This window comes from Fusarium vanettenii (genome assembly GCF_000151355.1).
Source record: "Fusarium vanettenii 77-13-4 chromosome 4 genomic scaffold NECHAsca_3_chr4_2_0, whole genome shotgun sequence".
Taxonomy (NCBI): Eukaryota; Fungi; Ascomycota; class Sordariomycetes; order Hypocreales; family Nectriaceae; genus Fusarium; species Fusarium vanettenii.
The window spans coordinates 477,064-492,550 of record NW_003315879.1 but is presented as its reverse complement, the minus strand read 5'-3'; the positions used below and the strand labels follow the sequence as shown (position 1 = coordinate 492,550).

At 53.6% G+C, this 15,487-nt stretch overlaps 5 protein-coding genes across 5 annotated transcripts; 3 read left to right on the top strand and 2 right to left on the bottom strand.

Moving 5' to 3' along the window:
- Positions 1–1,061: 1,061 nt before the first annotated feature.
- On the top strand, positions 1,062–3,071 carry NECHADRAFT_92512 (uncharacterized protein; the record flags this gene model as incomplete). Its single annotated transcript, XM_003051956.1, has 2 exons — positions 1,062–1,881; positions 1,939–3,071. 2 exons carry the CDS (start codon positions 1,062–1,064, stop codon positions 3,069–3,071), a joined length of 1,953 nt encoding a protein of 650 aa, XP_003052002.1.
- A 1,078-nt stretch (positions 3,072–4,149) lies between these two features.
- Positions 4,150–6,913, bottom strand: NECHADRAFT_37937 (uncharacterized protein; the record flags this gene model as incomplete). Its single annotated transcript, XM_003051502.1, has 3 exons — positions 4,150–4,973; positions 5,112–6,074; positions 6,184–6,913. 3 exons carry the CDS (start codon positions 6,911–6,913, stop codon positions 4,150–4,152), a joined length of 2,517 nt encoding a protein of 838 aa, XP_003051548.1.
- A 1,240-nt stretch (positions 6,914–8,153) lies between these two features.
- Positions 8,154–9,425, top strand: NECHADRAFT_59863 (uncharacterized protein; the record flags this gene model as incomplete). Its single annotated transcript, XM_003051955.1, has 4 exons — positions 8,154–8,315; positions 8,367–8,483; positions 8,537–9,224; positions 9,273–9,425. The coding sequence occupies 4 exons, from the start codon at positions 8,154–8,156 to the stop codon at positions 9,311–9,313; spliced, it is 1,008 nt and encodes a 335-aa protein (XP_003052001.1). The 3' UTR covers positions 9,314–9,425.
- Positions 9,376–10,484, bottom strand: NECHADRAFT_59861 (uncharacterized protein). The gene is made up of 2 exons (XM_003051501.1): positions 9,716–10,484; positions 9,376–9,662 (listed from the first exon to the last, which is right to left on the bottom strand). Exons 1-2 carry the CDS (start codon positions 10,471–10,473, stop codon positions 9,482–9,484), a joined length of 939 nt encoding a protein of 312 aa, XP_003051547.1. The 5' UTR covers positions 10,474–10,484; the 3' UTR covers positions 9,376–9,481.
- A 945-nt stretch (positions 10,485–11,429) lies between these two features.
- Positions 11,430–15,218, top strand: NECHADRAFT_37787 (uncharacterized protein; the record flags this gene model as incomplete). The annotated part of the gene is made up of 10 exons (XM_003051954.1): positions 11,430–11,631; positions 11,708–11,955; positions 12,109–12,130; positions 12,186–12,238; positions 12,286–12,450; positions 12,502–12,710; positions 12,762–13,121; positions 13,195–13,412; positions 14,151–14,247; positions 14,324–15,218. The coding sequence occupies 10 exons, from the start codon at positions 11,430–11,432 to the stop codon at positions 15,216–15,218; spliced, it is 2,469 nt and encodes an 822-aa protein (XP_003052000.1).
- Between the last annotated feature and the right edge of the window lie 269 nt (positions 15,219–15,487).

Genomic DNA, 15,487 nt, shown 5'->3' with positions numbered 1-15,487 from the left:
TACTCTATTGATCATCTTGAGAAGAGGACAAGCCAACATGTTTGTACTGGTGTCTCTTTTTCCCTTGACCCGCGTGGAGGGATCGTTAGACTCGATGTTAAGCTTCACTGACAGCTTAGACGAGCTACCCTATGCATGCAAGCCGTTCAACAGGGGTCGCAGGTTCCATCCAATAACTCCCAAAAACGTGCTCATGACAAACCCTTCACAGGAGACTCCGACTTCAACTAAATGCAACCTAGTCACATCTGGGGTCTCAGCACCGAAGACGGGCCGTAGATCGTGGAAAGTGCTTGTTTCTACTCCTGCCGAGGTGACATTGTCCCCAGATTCAGGCCAAGACCCGAAGCCATGCATCATCACCAAGCGTCGGTCCGACGAAGTGATCAGCATCGTCTGGGGTTGAACGCAACCGGCAGGCCGGAACAACGGCGTTTTGACAGTGACCAGTCGGAGACCCAGCTTGACATTGCCCATGGACGAGGCTAGACCTTTGCCTGCCAAGAGTTGAACATCTCTCGTTGTGGCAGAACACTGACATCACGTAAAAATGGGTGTAAAAGTCTAAATATGTAGGCAGACCATGGTTTTCCCCAACCTCACCGACCGACGGCCTCGGAAAAGGGGGGTGGAATATAGCGTCTCGGATGCAGCAGCCAAATCACTCAAGCCGTCTTGCGACAGCGAATGAAGCAGCCAGAAGCACCCGTTTACTCTTGGACCTGTCGATAGGATGATTGACACCATAGCAAGTTGATGGCTCCCTAGAATTATCGAGCTGCACAGCAATCGACCCTAACTCCGAAGAGAAGAGGATCGCTGGGCACAGATCCGTGATTGTAGAAGGAAAAGAGAAGGGAAAGAAAATTTCATCGCGGCCTTGATAAAGGAAATTCTGGAAGCATATCACGTGATGCCCGATCCGCTTTCGCAGCCGCAAAGTGGTCCGTGCCAACTTCAAGCGCGTCTGCCTGCTCCATCCCGTCATTTCTTTATCGTAATGCATTCATATCCTTGATCAAAACCGAAAGTCGCCTTCGCGTAGGGTAACGATAGCAACGATGGACGCCGCGACGATTGAAGAGACGAACCGCATTCGAATCTCCCTGGGCATGAAGCCCTTGCCTGTCCCGGGAGCTGACACATCGAATAAGCAAGAGTCCAATGACGCCGACAGCGATGGCGAAGTGGCCAGCACGCTCGAGAGCCGCCAGGCTCAGGCCTACGACAACTACAACAAGGCCATGGAGGCTGAGAATGCGAAGCGCAAACGCGAAGAGAAGGCTGCCGCCATCCGGAAAGCGCGAGACCAGGCCCAACTCCATGCTGTTATTGAAGGCAAAGGTTTCGGAGAAGCTGAAGAGGGTGGCGATGTGAGCGCAAAGGACTGGCTCATGGGCCAGAAGAAGCGACAGAAGAAGATTGCCAAGACCAGGAAGCTCGAAGAGGAGTTGGCCGCGGCCGAAGCTGCTGCTGCGGCTGCAGTCCAGTACACCTCCAAGGACCTTGCGGGCATCAAGGTTGCGCACGACACGGCTGATTTCCTGGACGGAGACGACCAGATCCTTACGCTCAAGGATACCACGATCGAGGAGAATGAAGCCGAAGGCGATGAGCTGGAGAACTTGAACATGCGAGAGGCCGAAAAGCTCTCCGAGAGGCTTGACCTGAAGAAGAAGAAGCCTGGTTACAACCCTCATGATGATGAAGAGGAAGGTGAACGGAGTATTCTTGCGCAATACGACGATGAAATCGGTGGCAAGAAAACCAAGAAGTTCACCCTCGACATGGATGGTGCCATCGCAGAGCTCTCAGACATTCTGGATAAGCCGACTGAAAAGGCGCGGAAGATCCAGAGTGTCAGTCTTGATGACATTGTTGGTAAGTTTTTCTCAAACCATGAATATCTAAATCTAGAACTAACGTGTCAACCCACAGGTGATGCCCCTGTTTCTTCAGACTACCTGGATCCTTCAAAGATCAAGGTCAAGAAGCCCAAGAAGAGCAAGAAGAACAAGGGAACAAGACAAAAGCCTGTTGATGAGGATGACATCTTTCCTATAGATACAGCGCCTGCTGACAGCAATGCCATGGATGTCGATTCCAGTAACGGCGCAGCTAGCAAGAAGCGAAAGACAGGAGACGATACTTTTGTGGACGACGATGATCTTCAGGCATCGCTCGCAATTCAACGAAAGAAAGCCTTGAAGAAGCGGAAGAAGACCAGACCAGAGGACATCGCCAAGCAGCTCAAGGAACAAGAAGATGAGCCGGAACACGCTGAGCAAGAGGAGGGAGGACTTGTTCTGGGCGAGGTATCGGAGTTTGTGGCTGGACTAAGCAAGCCTGGCGAGAACGAAGAGCGTAAACCTCGCAAGCCAAAAACAGTATCAAAATCACCAGAACCCGACGAGGATCATCCCATGGAGGACAACGCACATGAGCCTGAAGATGAGAAGCCAGCAACGTCGGCGCTCGACGAAGTGGACGAGACTGGTGTTGAAGAAGAAAAGGCTGTTGGAGAGGGAATGGGCGCCGCTCTAGCGCTGCTAAGAGAGCGTGGTCTCGTCGAAGATGCACGTGGTGATACCGAGTACAGCAACTTGCGAGACCGAGAAGAGTTCCTGGCCAGGAAGCGACGTCTGGAGGAAGAGCTGGATGATCAGGCACGCCACCAGCGTGAGCGTGACCGTATGAGCGGTAAACTCGACAGGATGTCAGTACGTGATCGCGAGGAATGGGCTCGGCAGCAAAACACATGGCGCGATCAGCAACAATCACGACGCATGGCCGAGCTGTTCTCATCCGGATATAAGCCCAACGTCGAGCTCAAGTACACGGACGAGCACGGACGAGCCCTCGACCAGAAGGAGGCATTCAAGCATCTCAGCCACCAGTTCCACGGCAAGGGAAGCGGAAAGGGCAAGACGGAGAAGCGCCTCAAGAAGATCGAGGACGAGAAGCGACGCGAAGCCCAGAGCATGTTTGACGCGAGCCAGTCTGCCGGCATGAGCTTGGCGGCACAGCAGCAACTCAAGAAGCGTCGGGAAGCAGGTGTTCGACTTGCGTAAAAAAGAGTATCGGTTATGACGACACAGGATTATTGGGAATAGTAATACCGGGCAATGGACAGTTTCAGATCAAAAAGGTGCCTTTACCCTTATTTCATGTGCTCACTGAGTTTGTTATTTCCTGCTGACACCATGTGAAGATAGCTCCAGGTATGTGTGCCGTCTTGATTATCTACCTAACCACTGTGTCTAGGTCTATTGCGTGAATGTCCAGAGTTCTTAACCACGACATGCTTTCTACTTTCTACCACCAACAGGTTGTTCTCTCCTGTTTACTCCATTCCACTCATCACTTGATGGTTGTCAACAACACAGCCAGAGCTAGACTCTTACCTTTCCGAGATCCAGTATTCGAGTATCTCGTCCTGATCCTCGTCCATCTCTTGTCCTAGATCATCCGCCGCCAATAACATAGCCTCCAGCTCCTCTTGCATAGCTGCTGTCTCGTCGCCCTTCTTTCCACGCTGGCTCTCACCCTTGCTCGACACCTCCCCGGCTGTCTTGCAAGCGTGAAAGCAGCTTTGGCTGTTTGTGGTTGAAGGCATGACTTTGTGTTGGATGCTTGAGTGTGGATTTGATGTATAGAATGCTTGTGCTGTGTCCAAGATGATGCGTAAACGAATAGTCAAACCCATCTCACTGTACTGGCACTGTGCCCTTCTTATACCCTTGGTAGAAGGATAGCATGAGGCAGGCCATTGTCCATCCCTTTAACTATTGTATTTTGGTATACATGTGAATAGCTCTGAACCAATGACTGAACGAAGGTCTGTGCTGAAGCTCAGGCTTGAACTCGTAGCTATGAACAAGCTGTTGATATATGAACAAACTCTTGAGCCCCAATCGGAAGTCTCTGATGCTGATTTCCATGGATAGCGAAAACAGTATGAGTCTATAATGGTAGCAATTACTATAAAGAAAAGAAAAAAACAAGTTCTTGAATCTCGATGTTCTGTCGAGCCGTGTTTACACACTCATCCTAAAAACGCTAACCCATCGTGGATCAATAGTTACCCAAACTCCAAAGACAAAGAGCCGCCAACTCCAAAACAATTTCGAGATAGTCGCAGTCACACATTTACAGGCTGACTTTTGCTCCGATGCCCTTGCCCCGGTAATGTAGACTCTCGGTCCAGCTCCCGAGCCTGACGGTCACGTTGGCTACGGCGTCGAGCTTGAGCGTTCCGCCCAGTGCCTCCTTGAGCTTGCCGTAGCCCACGCTTCCAGGGGACCATTCCACAGGGAGACGCGGAGTTTGGGAGCGTCCTGGTGTTGCTGGGAAGGGAGAGTCGTGGATTATCTGACCGACTGGTTCGGTGTGGTTGTAGAATGCGGTGGCGTTGATGTGTTCGATATAAAGAGTGTTGTACTGCAAAGGAGAGAGCAGAGTAAAAGTGGCTGTAGATGATAGGATGTGAAAGGTGGCATCGGCGATGAACCGTGGCTTTTCGTTCTCATCCTCGCCTGGAATTCTTATCCGTGGTGTAGGAAGAGTGACGTTGATCTTGGAGAGAGCGTCTCCAATAAGAGGCAGACTGGGGATACTTCCCTTATGCGTCCTTGCTGTGAGAGTCGTATTCTTGCCAGAGACGTAGTCTGATAGTAGCTTCCGGCCAACTTCATGTGCCTTGTCTCCTCCAAACCGGGCTGGATCCCAAGTTGCGTGGACGAGAATGTTTGTGTTTACGCCCTGACCGAAATCGACGTTCCTGGATATAGCCTCTCCGAGTACTTGACCATCATGGAGAATATGTATGTTGAAATAGGGGACCACGGCTGTGTAGGGCGTAGGGTTGGTGATGTTGACAAGACCCTTCATCTGAACGCCCGTCTCCGAGGTCTCGACAATCTCAATCTCTCCAACCTGAGGATTGAGCTTGCTGAGCGTGTCTCCAGGAACTCCTACAGCCTGGTCAGCGGTGGCTATCGACAGAGTTGCGAGGCACGTCAAGGAAATACTTCAGCGTGTGTGTGTGTGTGTGTGATGGAGGACTGTGATCCTCGAGGGGGGTGCAAGAGATTACCACAACGAAGACGAACGTTTTACTGGAATCTTGCCCTCTGCGGGAACCTTCTTGACCGTCAAGATTCCGAGGACGGTCAAGACTTGGACGTCGACTTCGGCCTTGATATCGAGGATGAGATCCTCGTCGCCGAAGAGTAGCTTCTGCATCACTTCGCTGAATACGTCGCCGTCGGTGATTGTCAAGGGTACGTCGACTACTCTTGAGGTGATGTTGAGTAGGACTTCATCGTTCGCGTCGTCTTGGATCTTTGTAGAGTTGGCCTTTTCCCAGTGACGCAGGTTGAGCTCGCCGAGCTTGCGCTTCTCGTAGAACAAGTCCGCATTGGCGCGGAGTTTCTCGACCGCCAGATCAACGTTCAGCTCAGGCGGAAGAGCTGCCAACACTTGTGTCGTTCCAGAAACCCGAGGTTGGCTGTTGGGGTCGTTGGCATCAGCGAAAGGGTCTGGTAGTTTAAAGTCGACATCTGTTAGTGAGAAGTTGCGGATAAAGTTGTCGAATGATCGCCCAGGAAACTCGACGGGAACAGTGATGCTCTCAAGGATATTCGAGATCCATTCTGGAGTATCTGAATCATTGAGCTTCTTTCCTCGCACAAAGACCTGGGCTTCCTCGCCATGAAGATAGCGATCCATAAAGTGGTCCAAGGGAGAGGTCTTGGTATGAGGGCACGCCCGTGTAAGGGACTCTGGTATATCACGGATGACTCCCCTGGCATCTGCCTTGACGTCCTCCTTGGCGCGAATGTGAATGGGGTCGGTAATGGCGTCTGCAACACTGATAGAGGGCAGTGACGAGTCGCAGTTGGGAACTAGGACCTCAAATCCGAGAGTCGGGACTTCAAATGACACTGGGTAGTCATTGTGCACAGTCAAGGATACGTCTGCCTCAATTACTTTCCGTCCGTGACCGTCTACCGGGCGATCATGGAGATCGAGACGTTCTATCTTGTAGTCGGGCATGGACGGAATCTTGTTGGCTGTGAGGATATTAGTCGAGTTCTGAACAAGGGAAGCACTTTTGATTTGATTAAAGTAGGGTTTTCTGGCCCAAGTACAAAGAGGCAAAGGAACGGTAGAGAGATTGACCTTCAAAAACCATGGTCTCAGCCACATCGTGGGCTCCAAGAGGGAGGATGCCCGACTTGAGGTGAACCTGGGTCTTGCCCACCACCTTGAGCTGCTTCAACTTGCCATCCAACCAGTCGTTTGCGATCTTTCGGATGTCTTCGGCCTTGCCGGGGCTGACCTCGGCCACAAAGTCCAACTCATTAGTGTGTCCATTCACAACATCGACAACCAAAGGTGGGATAACGGCGGTGCCGGCAAGAGCTTCGGCGTAGTCGGGGAGGTAAACTCGGACGGTCGTCTCCTTGGTCTCAAGCTTTCGCATAATACCGGTAACGGCCTTTCCTATGCGACGAGAGTTCAGGTTGTCGACACGTGAGCCGTCGAGATAGACATTTGCACGGATTCGTGCTCGGATTCCATCGGTCGTGATATTCTCGATGGACAAGTTTGTCGGTTCGAGGACGGCGGCTTTCTCGGCATACTCTTTGACGGCGGGAGGAACAAGGAAGCCGAGGATTATAATGAGAATGACAAGGATGCCGAGGAAGGCCATGGCGATAATCGAAGGCCATCGCCATGATGACCGGGTGCTCTTAGCGTCCTGAGCCTGAGGCTCGGTCGAGGGTTCTTCATGCTCGTCAACCTCGCTATGTCGATCATCGCGATCCCCAAGGAGAGGAGAATTCTCGGTGGGCTGCTCCTCCTGCGTTGGCGAGAGGAGAGGCTCGGTTTCGTCGGGGGCGGTCATGGTGGGCTGTTGTCGGTGGTGAGGCCGCCTAATGTGATGGGGCTGAGGTGCGCACAAGGCGCGTAAGTCGTTGAAGTGGTCGCGGCTATGAGGTAACCCGATAGATGTGAGGATGAAGTGTCACAAACACCACAGAAGAGAGAATGGAAGATGATGAGCAACAACGTGATGGTGTAAGACAGTTGATGGAGGCAAGTTAGCACGGGCGACTCGTCATCGATGGTGAAGTTGCAGGGTGGGAATGGATTGATAAGGATGTGGGGAGGTACGGGGTATGATTGGTTCGCAATGGCCCGCGCCAGGAACCGCGCCCCACACCAAGCCCAAAGAGGAAAGTTCGCGTGGCGATTGGCCCTGGAGATCGGGGTTGGGGCCTGTTCCGAGCTCGGTGACCCTCCCTCAAGACCCTCTCATGTGAGGACGTCATATGGTGAGTGTTGCAAATATTAGACGAAAAGGTATAGTAGGTATTTAGTTGAGAGGAGTGATCCTATGCTTCAAAACCCATGCCATCTCTGGTGTGTAGTAGCCCAGCACTCAAGTTATTTTAGGGTTTCTGACGTCAGCGGGCACGTGACACGGGAGATGGGATGACTGAATATGTTGAGCTCTCCATTCTTCATACACCAATAATGATCTTCATGAACTCACTTTTCAGAAACTCCCCAAAATCTCAGCTCATGCTTCTCACCCTTCCCTGCAACGTCTCACCGCCAACAAACAGGGACCTCATTGTCACTGCGCTGCAGAAGGCGCGCCCTTGTCACCACATTAGCGTGCAGGTTAGTGGACCAACAGGGCCATCGCCATTGGAAATCCGGCTTCTCGGTGATGGCTCTGTATATCGACTTCAAGTAAAAAGTGCATTTGAATATGAGAATTGTAATATCTTCAAGATGCCGTATATGCCTTAAAAAGCTAGGGAGAGCTCTACGATTATAAAACAGCTGTGATAAAATATTACAGAGATTTGTACGGAGTACGTGAGTAAAAGATAAAAATGGGTCTTGATAGCTCTTAGGGCTCTTCATTGGGCAGACGCCAATCCGCGGTCCGGGAGCTTGCTCTCTGCATGCAGCATGACTCCTCCAGCTGTTGGCTCAATAAAACTTCGTCACTCGATCTCGCATAAACTCTTTCAATTCTTTTCATTGATACATCTAGACATCTGATCTGCAAGTCTCATACTCCTAGAGATCATATAAGCCTCTCACTGACCCCGCCAGTCCGTCCCCTCACCATGAAGTCCACTGCTTTCCGAATCGCTCGAGGTGCCGTCAATGGCCTTCAGAAGCGAGCCTACTCACAGGCCACTACCCCGAGGCATCTCATGACCATTGCTGATCTGACCCCTACCGAGTTTGCCAACTTGGTCCGTGATGCCAACACCCGAAAGATTGCTGTCAAGGGCGGAGCTCCTCATAGCATGCTCAGCGGTGGCCTCGCTGGCAAGGCTGTTGCCATGATGTTCAGCAAGCGTAGCACTCGTACCCGAGTTTCTACTGAAGCTGCTGTAACTATGCTTGGTGGTCACCCTATGTTCCTGGGCAAGGATGATATTCAACTTGGTGTGAGTGGTTTAATTGTGACCATCAACGTGACTTAGTGCTAACACTCGATAAGGTGAACGAATCCCTCTATGACACATCTGTTGTCATTTCTTCCATGACCTCGTGCATGGTTGCTCGAGTTGGACCTCACTCCGATGTCGCTACTCTTGCCAAGCACTCGAGCGTGCCTGTTATCAACGCCCTCTCCGATGACTTTCACCCTCTCCAGACCATTGCCGACTTCCTCACTCTGCATGAGACATTCCCGGCTAGCAACAGCACGGGAGCTAGCCTTGATCTGAATGGCCTCAAGGTCGCCTGGGTTGGTGATGCCAACAATGTCCTCTTCGACCTGGCTATTGGCTGCGTCAAGATGGGTGTCGACATTTCGGTTGCCGCTCCCAAGGGATATGAGATCCCTGATAACATGAGGCAGCTCATCAACTCTGCTGCTGAGGGCGTCATCTCCCCTGGCAAGCTCCTCGAGACCAACGTGCCTGAGGAGGCTGTCAAGGACGCCAACGTGCTGGTCACTGATACCTGGGTGTCTATGGGTCAGGAGGCCGATACCCAGAAGCGACTCAAGGACTTTGCCGGTTTCCAGATCACCAACGACCTTGCCAAGCGAGGAGGTGCCAAGGAGGACTGGAAGTTCATGCACTGCCTTCCTCGACACCCCGAGGAGGTCGCTGATGAGGTCTTCTACAGCCCCCGATCTCTGGTGTTCCCCGAGGCCGAGAACCGTCTCTGGGCCGCTGTTTGTAAGTTTTTATCACAATCTTTATCAGGCTCAAACTGACAATATTCAGCCGCTCTTGAGGGCTTTGTCGTGAACAAGGGCAAGTTCTAAACGGAAAATGTATACATGTCTGGTGTCTTTTTTTTTGTTTCTACACTGGGTTGGAGGCGGAGCATTGGCGTACGAACAACAAAATAGTCATTGGAATTAAATCAACTAAACCAAATCCTTTCCTCGCCGGACGCCATGGGGCCGGGCCACCATCCATGATATCGTGACTTAACCAGGGGGGAGCTGGCTGGCGTCGACAACCTCGTCAGCCTCCTTGATGATGGCCTCCTCAGGAGCCTCAGTCAGGGGTGATCGGGGCAGGGCCATAAGACCAGTGCGGGCAGACTCGAGAATGCCGAAGGGGGCAATCAGCTTGAGGAAAGAGTCGATACGGGACTGCTTGGCGGAACTACAGAGAATGTCAGTATATGGAAAAGGTAGAGCAAGGGGTGGATGACGCACATCTCAACAATGCAGCTGTTAGTGCTGATATCGAGAACCTTGCCACCGAACTGGTGAGCAAAGTAGGTGATGGACTTGAGATGCTCGTGCTTGTGTCGGAGAGCCTGGCTGATGGCCAGCTTGCTGGGGTGGAAGTCCTTGGCGATATCCGACAGGCTGCGCTCGATGGCCTCGTGGGCGTAGTCGACGTCGAGGTCACCAGCAGCGATCTCGCGGTGGTGGGCCTGGAGCTCCTCGAAGTACTCGGGACCAAGAATGTTGATCTTGCAGAGCAGAAGCTCACGCTGGACGAGGGCAGCGTTGGTGTAGTCGAGAACAGCCCAGACGGGAACGAGATCCTCAAGTTGTCGGCGGGCCTGCTCGACAACACCGTCCTGGCCAGTGAGGACAATGGTCATGCGGGACAGGTCCTTGACCTCGGTGTTGCACACAACAAGAGAGTCAATGTTGAAGCCACGGGCAGCCAGAATACCAGAGACACGGGACAGGACACCGGGCTCGTTCTGGACCAGACAGTTGAGGATGTGGCGCTTGGGAGGAGCGGTAGAAGGGACCGGGGTCTCGTAGAGGATGTTGGAGACGGCGGCCTGAGCAGACCAGACTGGAGGGCTGTCGCTCACGGGCAGAGGCGCAGAGCGACGGCGAAGGGCCTTGTAGGCGATGGCAGAGGTCGAAGAGGAGCTATGCCGCACAGAGGCGACACCCCTCGTGGAGACTGCCCTGCATAGGGACGCGGCCAAGGGCCGTAGAGAGGCCATCTTGAAGAGACAGGAGAACGGTATGGTTCTCTAGCCAGAACAAGATGCTTCCCAGAGGCGGTAGAAATAGCAATTGGACCGGCAAAGGATGGATAGAGATCGTGACTCAAGGGGAGGAAAGGGAAAGGCCGAAAAAATCAATGGGCCACCGATAGGCCGGTGACCGGAGGAGGTGTGGATGGGGTAGACGGTCGGGGTTTGCGGGCACGGATCAGCTCAGCAGGGGGGTTCCGCTGGAGCTTGTTATCTCAGCCCCGCGAAAGTGCTGAAGTCCAGCGGATGGACGGAGCTTTTAGCTGGTGAGAAGGCTGTTTAAGGGTTGATAGAGGCAATCTAACGGGTTTCTGAACTTTGAAAAATCAAATTTTTAGAGGTGACGCTGTCCATGTGACCACACAATGGCTGCTGCTGTCTGGTCGCACAAATGTGCAGCTCTCAATCCAACTGCCATCAGATTCCCCAGATCTGTCCACGAACCCATGCAAGGCTGCGCCACAGCAACACAAACTGTCCAATGAGGACGCATTTGTTGCTCACCTTTTACACTGAAGCCTGTGCTCAATCTCGGCCTCAAAACTGCTGCCCGCTTTCGAGGGCGCCGGTTTCGCGCCGACGCATGTCTCGCACCAGCCACGTGTGGCGGAAGGCTGGCGGGAGGTCCGTGCATGAGACGACAACCTTTGTGAGGCTTTGGCTTTGGCGCTGGGGAAAGACCCTCACCAACCAAATCAAACCAAACCAACCAACCTTTCTTTTCGCATCTACGAGAACAGCTCCACTTCGATACACGAGCGCTTCGGTTACCGATTTTTTACGCAGACTCTCGAAGAATCGCATCATTACACGCCGACGCGGATACTTCGTCATAGAATCTTTTTCTAGAGATCTACAAGGGCAGACACGACTCGTGACAGACGGCCAAATCTCGTACTGAGCACACACGTGCTTCGCGCGCCATGGATGATACCGAACGCCGAACGGTGAAGCGCTCGCGCTTCGACCAGACCGAACCAGAACCCAAGAGGGCCTCGCGATTCGACCGTCGCTCTCGATCTCCTCCGGCGCGTCGAACTGAGCCCGGCAGGGACCGTAGTCCCCTCGGAAATGATGGAGGTTCTGATCCTAAAAAGTCACCTGGCGATGCCGCCGCCGCTGCTGGTACGTGTGTTGTTGTGCTTCGCGGCCACTCTCGCGACCGCTTCTTTCTCCAAACTTTTGTCTAACCTGTCCCCAGCTGCCGCTGCGGCTAGAATCAATGCGCAGCTCCAAGCTCGCAAAGGAATCCAACACGTCGATGTCCCTCCGATCAAGCCCGCCGAATCCTCCCCTGCTGCTCCCGCGCCGACTTCGCAAAGCTCCTCAAAGACAGCCCCTGCGCTCAACGGGGAGATGTATGTCGCAGATGGCGACTATATCCAGGATATTGAAGTGAACGACTTGAGGAACCGCTACCTCCTCACCAAGGGGTCTACGCAGAAAATGGTAAATACTCTTTGAAATCCACTGATCCTCCCAGACTCGCCATGTCGGATTACCTCTTGCACTTCACTCGAATCGAGGATATCATGCTTACACAGCTTGATAGCTCGCTTCGACACCCCCTTCGTTGCTCCTGCTGACTCCCGCTTGATTTAGATTAAAGACGACACCGGCGCTGGTACGCAATTAATTCCTTTCACTGTCGTTGTAGGATTTCATGTTGACTTTGCAAGATGTCACCACTCGCGGCAATTACTATCCTAATAAGAGCATGGCCACAGCTGCTGTAAGTGTGCTTTCACTCTAAGAGACATGCCGCTGACAGTTCCATAGAACCCTCCGCTTTACCTCCACGTCACAAGCACATCCAAGCAAGGCTTGGAGTCTGCTGTCGCCAAAATCAATGAGCTAATTCAGCAGGAACTACCCCAGCTCGTCGATGAGCGACGTTTCCGCCGACGAGACCAGGAGCAAGTCGAACGAGACGAATTTGGACGAGTGAGAAACTACAGACACTATGTAAGATGGACAAACTGACATATACCACAGCGCAAATGGCCCGAGGAGAAGATCCCCATCACCCTAGAGCCCGTTCATGGATTCAACCTTCGCGCTCAGGTTGTTGGACATGGCGGTGCCTATGTCAAGCACATCCAGCAAGAGACTGGTTGTCGTGTGCAGATCAAGGGCCGAGGATCCGGCTACTTGGAAGCAGCCACGAATAGAGAAAGTGACGAGGACATGTTCCTCCACGTCACGTAAGAGAATCTCCATGGATATATCAACACAGTCGGCTAACATGTTATCAGCGGACCTGATGCCAACATGGTTGAAAAGGCTAAGGAGCTCTGCGAGGATCTGATCGCCAACGTCAAGGAGCAGTATGAAGAATTCAAGACCCGCCCCCCTCGCTATGGAGGTGACCGCTATGGAGGTGATCGTAATCATTCTCATGGCGGCTCTCACGGAGGTTCCCATAACTCCTATGGCGGCTCTCATGGTGGCAGCGGCGGCTATGGTGGTTACGGCTCTGGCTCTGGCGGTGCTTCCAACAATAGCCCGGCACCTCCTGGTGTCAACAGCCCTACCAATGCCGCCGATTACGCTGCTCAGTACGCCCAGTACTATGGAGGAGCAGACCCCTATGCAGCCTATGGCGGATATGCTAAGTGAGTACCCCTCTTTCAAACCCCTGGTGTTGACTCAACACTCCGGTTGACCGATGCTAACCAAGTTCTGCAGCTATGTCGCCATGTATCAGCAGTACTATGGAGCCCAGGCACAAGCCCAAACACAGGGCCAGGGCTCTCCTGCAGGCGCTCCTGGGCAATCGGCTTCACCGCCTCCTCCGCCCCCGAGTGAGGCAGCTCCTCCGCCGCCTCCGCCGCCCAGCTCGGCGCCTCCACCACCTCCACCCTCCGGGTCTCCCCCTGCGGCTGGAGGGAGCTACGGCGCGGTATGTGGAACCCCGAGAGAGTGGGACTCCGTCCACTCTCGAGCAGCTTGAATGCATCTTGTGCCGCGTGCAGCAACTGACTAACATCTCCTTGCAGGTTCCCCCTCCTCCAGGCCTCTGAAGGGTACGCCCCCAGGCCCCCTCCCTCCCCCCTCACAGAAACGGCCACGGCCCTCGTTTGAAGAAAAGAAAGACTTGCTTGCTGGTGTTGGAATGCCTTGGTTCTGTACGTAAACGCTCCGGCTTGCATTACGAAAAAAGAGGGCGTTGATTCAGGTTCTCGTATGCGAATTCTAGTTGCTCGGTACTTAGGGAACAGTCTCGGCGCGTCGTTTGGAATGGATGCCGCCGTGCAAGCTAGCACGCACCGATCGCTTTGCTCTCTAGTAGGTTGCAAAAGATTGTTTTTTGAAATAACTATTACAGGTTGAGACTATCTATCTATCCTGGCCGTATCAACTTGACCCAATTGAGGGGTCATCAAACTATGACGACCTAGGACGGTTAATCTGCTTAATATCATTCTAGTACTCGTAGTGAATCTGTAGACTTCATGAGAAGCGCTTCGGACTGTTCGCATGTAGCTCGGTATGATTGAAGGAGTGTGGCTGGTGAGGGGCAGGTCTTATCGATAAGATCAACCTTTGGTCGCATGAGCACCATCGCAACTCCAACCTCTTTTGATCAGGACAAGATTATCATCATAACACACGAAGACCACAACTCTGTGCCGTCCCTATAGTCGCTTTAGAGCTGCAACATGGCAAGATGAGCCATCAGCGATACCCCTCCCACGATCCCGTCAAGGAACCTCATTCCATCTCCCTCAAGGTCCTCCGGTGAGCTATGCTCCTGTCTATCTTACGCGGCTCCATGTGAATGCCTCGGGTCTAACTCGCAATGGTGCTGCTCAAGACTATCACGCCCTTCGCTCGTCACTCAGTATCCCATAGACCCTCCCTCCTCGATAGGCGCGACCATCAAGCCAGCCCCAGCTCCGGCATCGCTTGCTTACCGCTCCGAAACTACATCGAACCCATCACCGTTCCTCCTCAGCCCCATCGTCAACCTCCCCGTGTCGTTCGGCTCGGCATACGTTGGCGAGACGTTTAGCTGCACGCTTTGCGCCAACAATGACCTCCTGCCGGACGTACCCAAGAACATCCGCGATGTGCGCATTGATGCCGAGATGAAGACGCCCGGCCTAGGTGCCGTCCAGCGCCTCGAGCTCGGTCCGCCCACCGACAAACCCGAGGCGGACCTTGACTCTGGCGGCACACTGCAGAGGGTCGTCTCATTCGACCTCAAGGAGGAGGGCAACCACGTTCTGGCGGTGACGGTCAGCTACTACGAGGCGACTGAGACGAGTGGGCGCACAAGGACGTTCCGCAAGCTCTATCAGTTCATCTGCAAGGCGTCACTGATTGTGCGCACAAAGGTCGGACCTCTCAAGGCTGCGGCCGGCGACGGACAGCCGCGGCGGTGGGCGCTTGAAGCACAGCTGGAGAACTGCAGCGAGGACGTGGTGCAGCTGGAAAAGGTGGTGCTGGATACAGAGCCCGGACTGCGGTACCGCGACTGCAACTGGGAGGCGAGCGGGAGCACCAAGCCGGTGCTGCACCCGGGCGAGGTGGAGCAGGTGTGTTTCGTGGTGGAGGACAGCAGCGGCACCGGGACGCCGGGAGGCGACGTTGAAGTGACACCCGACGGGAGGATCATATTTGGGTCACTGGGCATTGGCTGGAGGGGCGAGATGGGTAACCGAGGATTCCTGTCAACCGGCAAGCTGGGCACGCGAGTGGCACGGTGAAGGCGACACGGCAGAGACACAAACCTTGACCCGGGCCTCTCAACTTGGAACCATCAGGACAATCCCGTGATCTCGTTCTACTGCCTGCGAGCTGTGCCGCGGCGCAGACGGGTTCACGCACTGCGACATTCAGGTCTCGGACTGTCAGCAACACGGCACAAGAATAGCACAACCGCTAGGAGAGAGAGGGTGTAGGGATATTGAAGGATGCACAGTAAAGGCAGAGCACCAACCAGTTTCCGACAACTCGGTCTCAGTGGCATATTGAC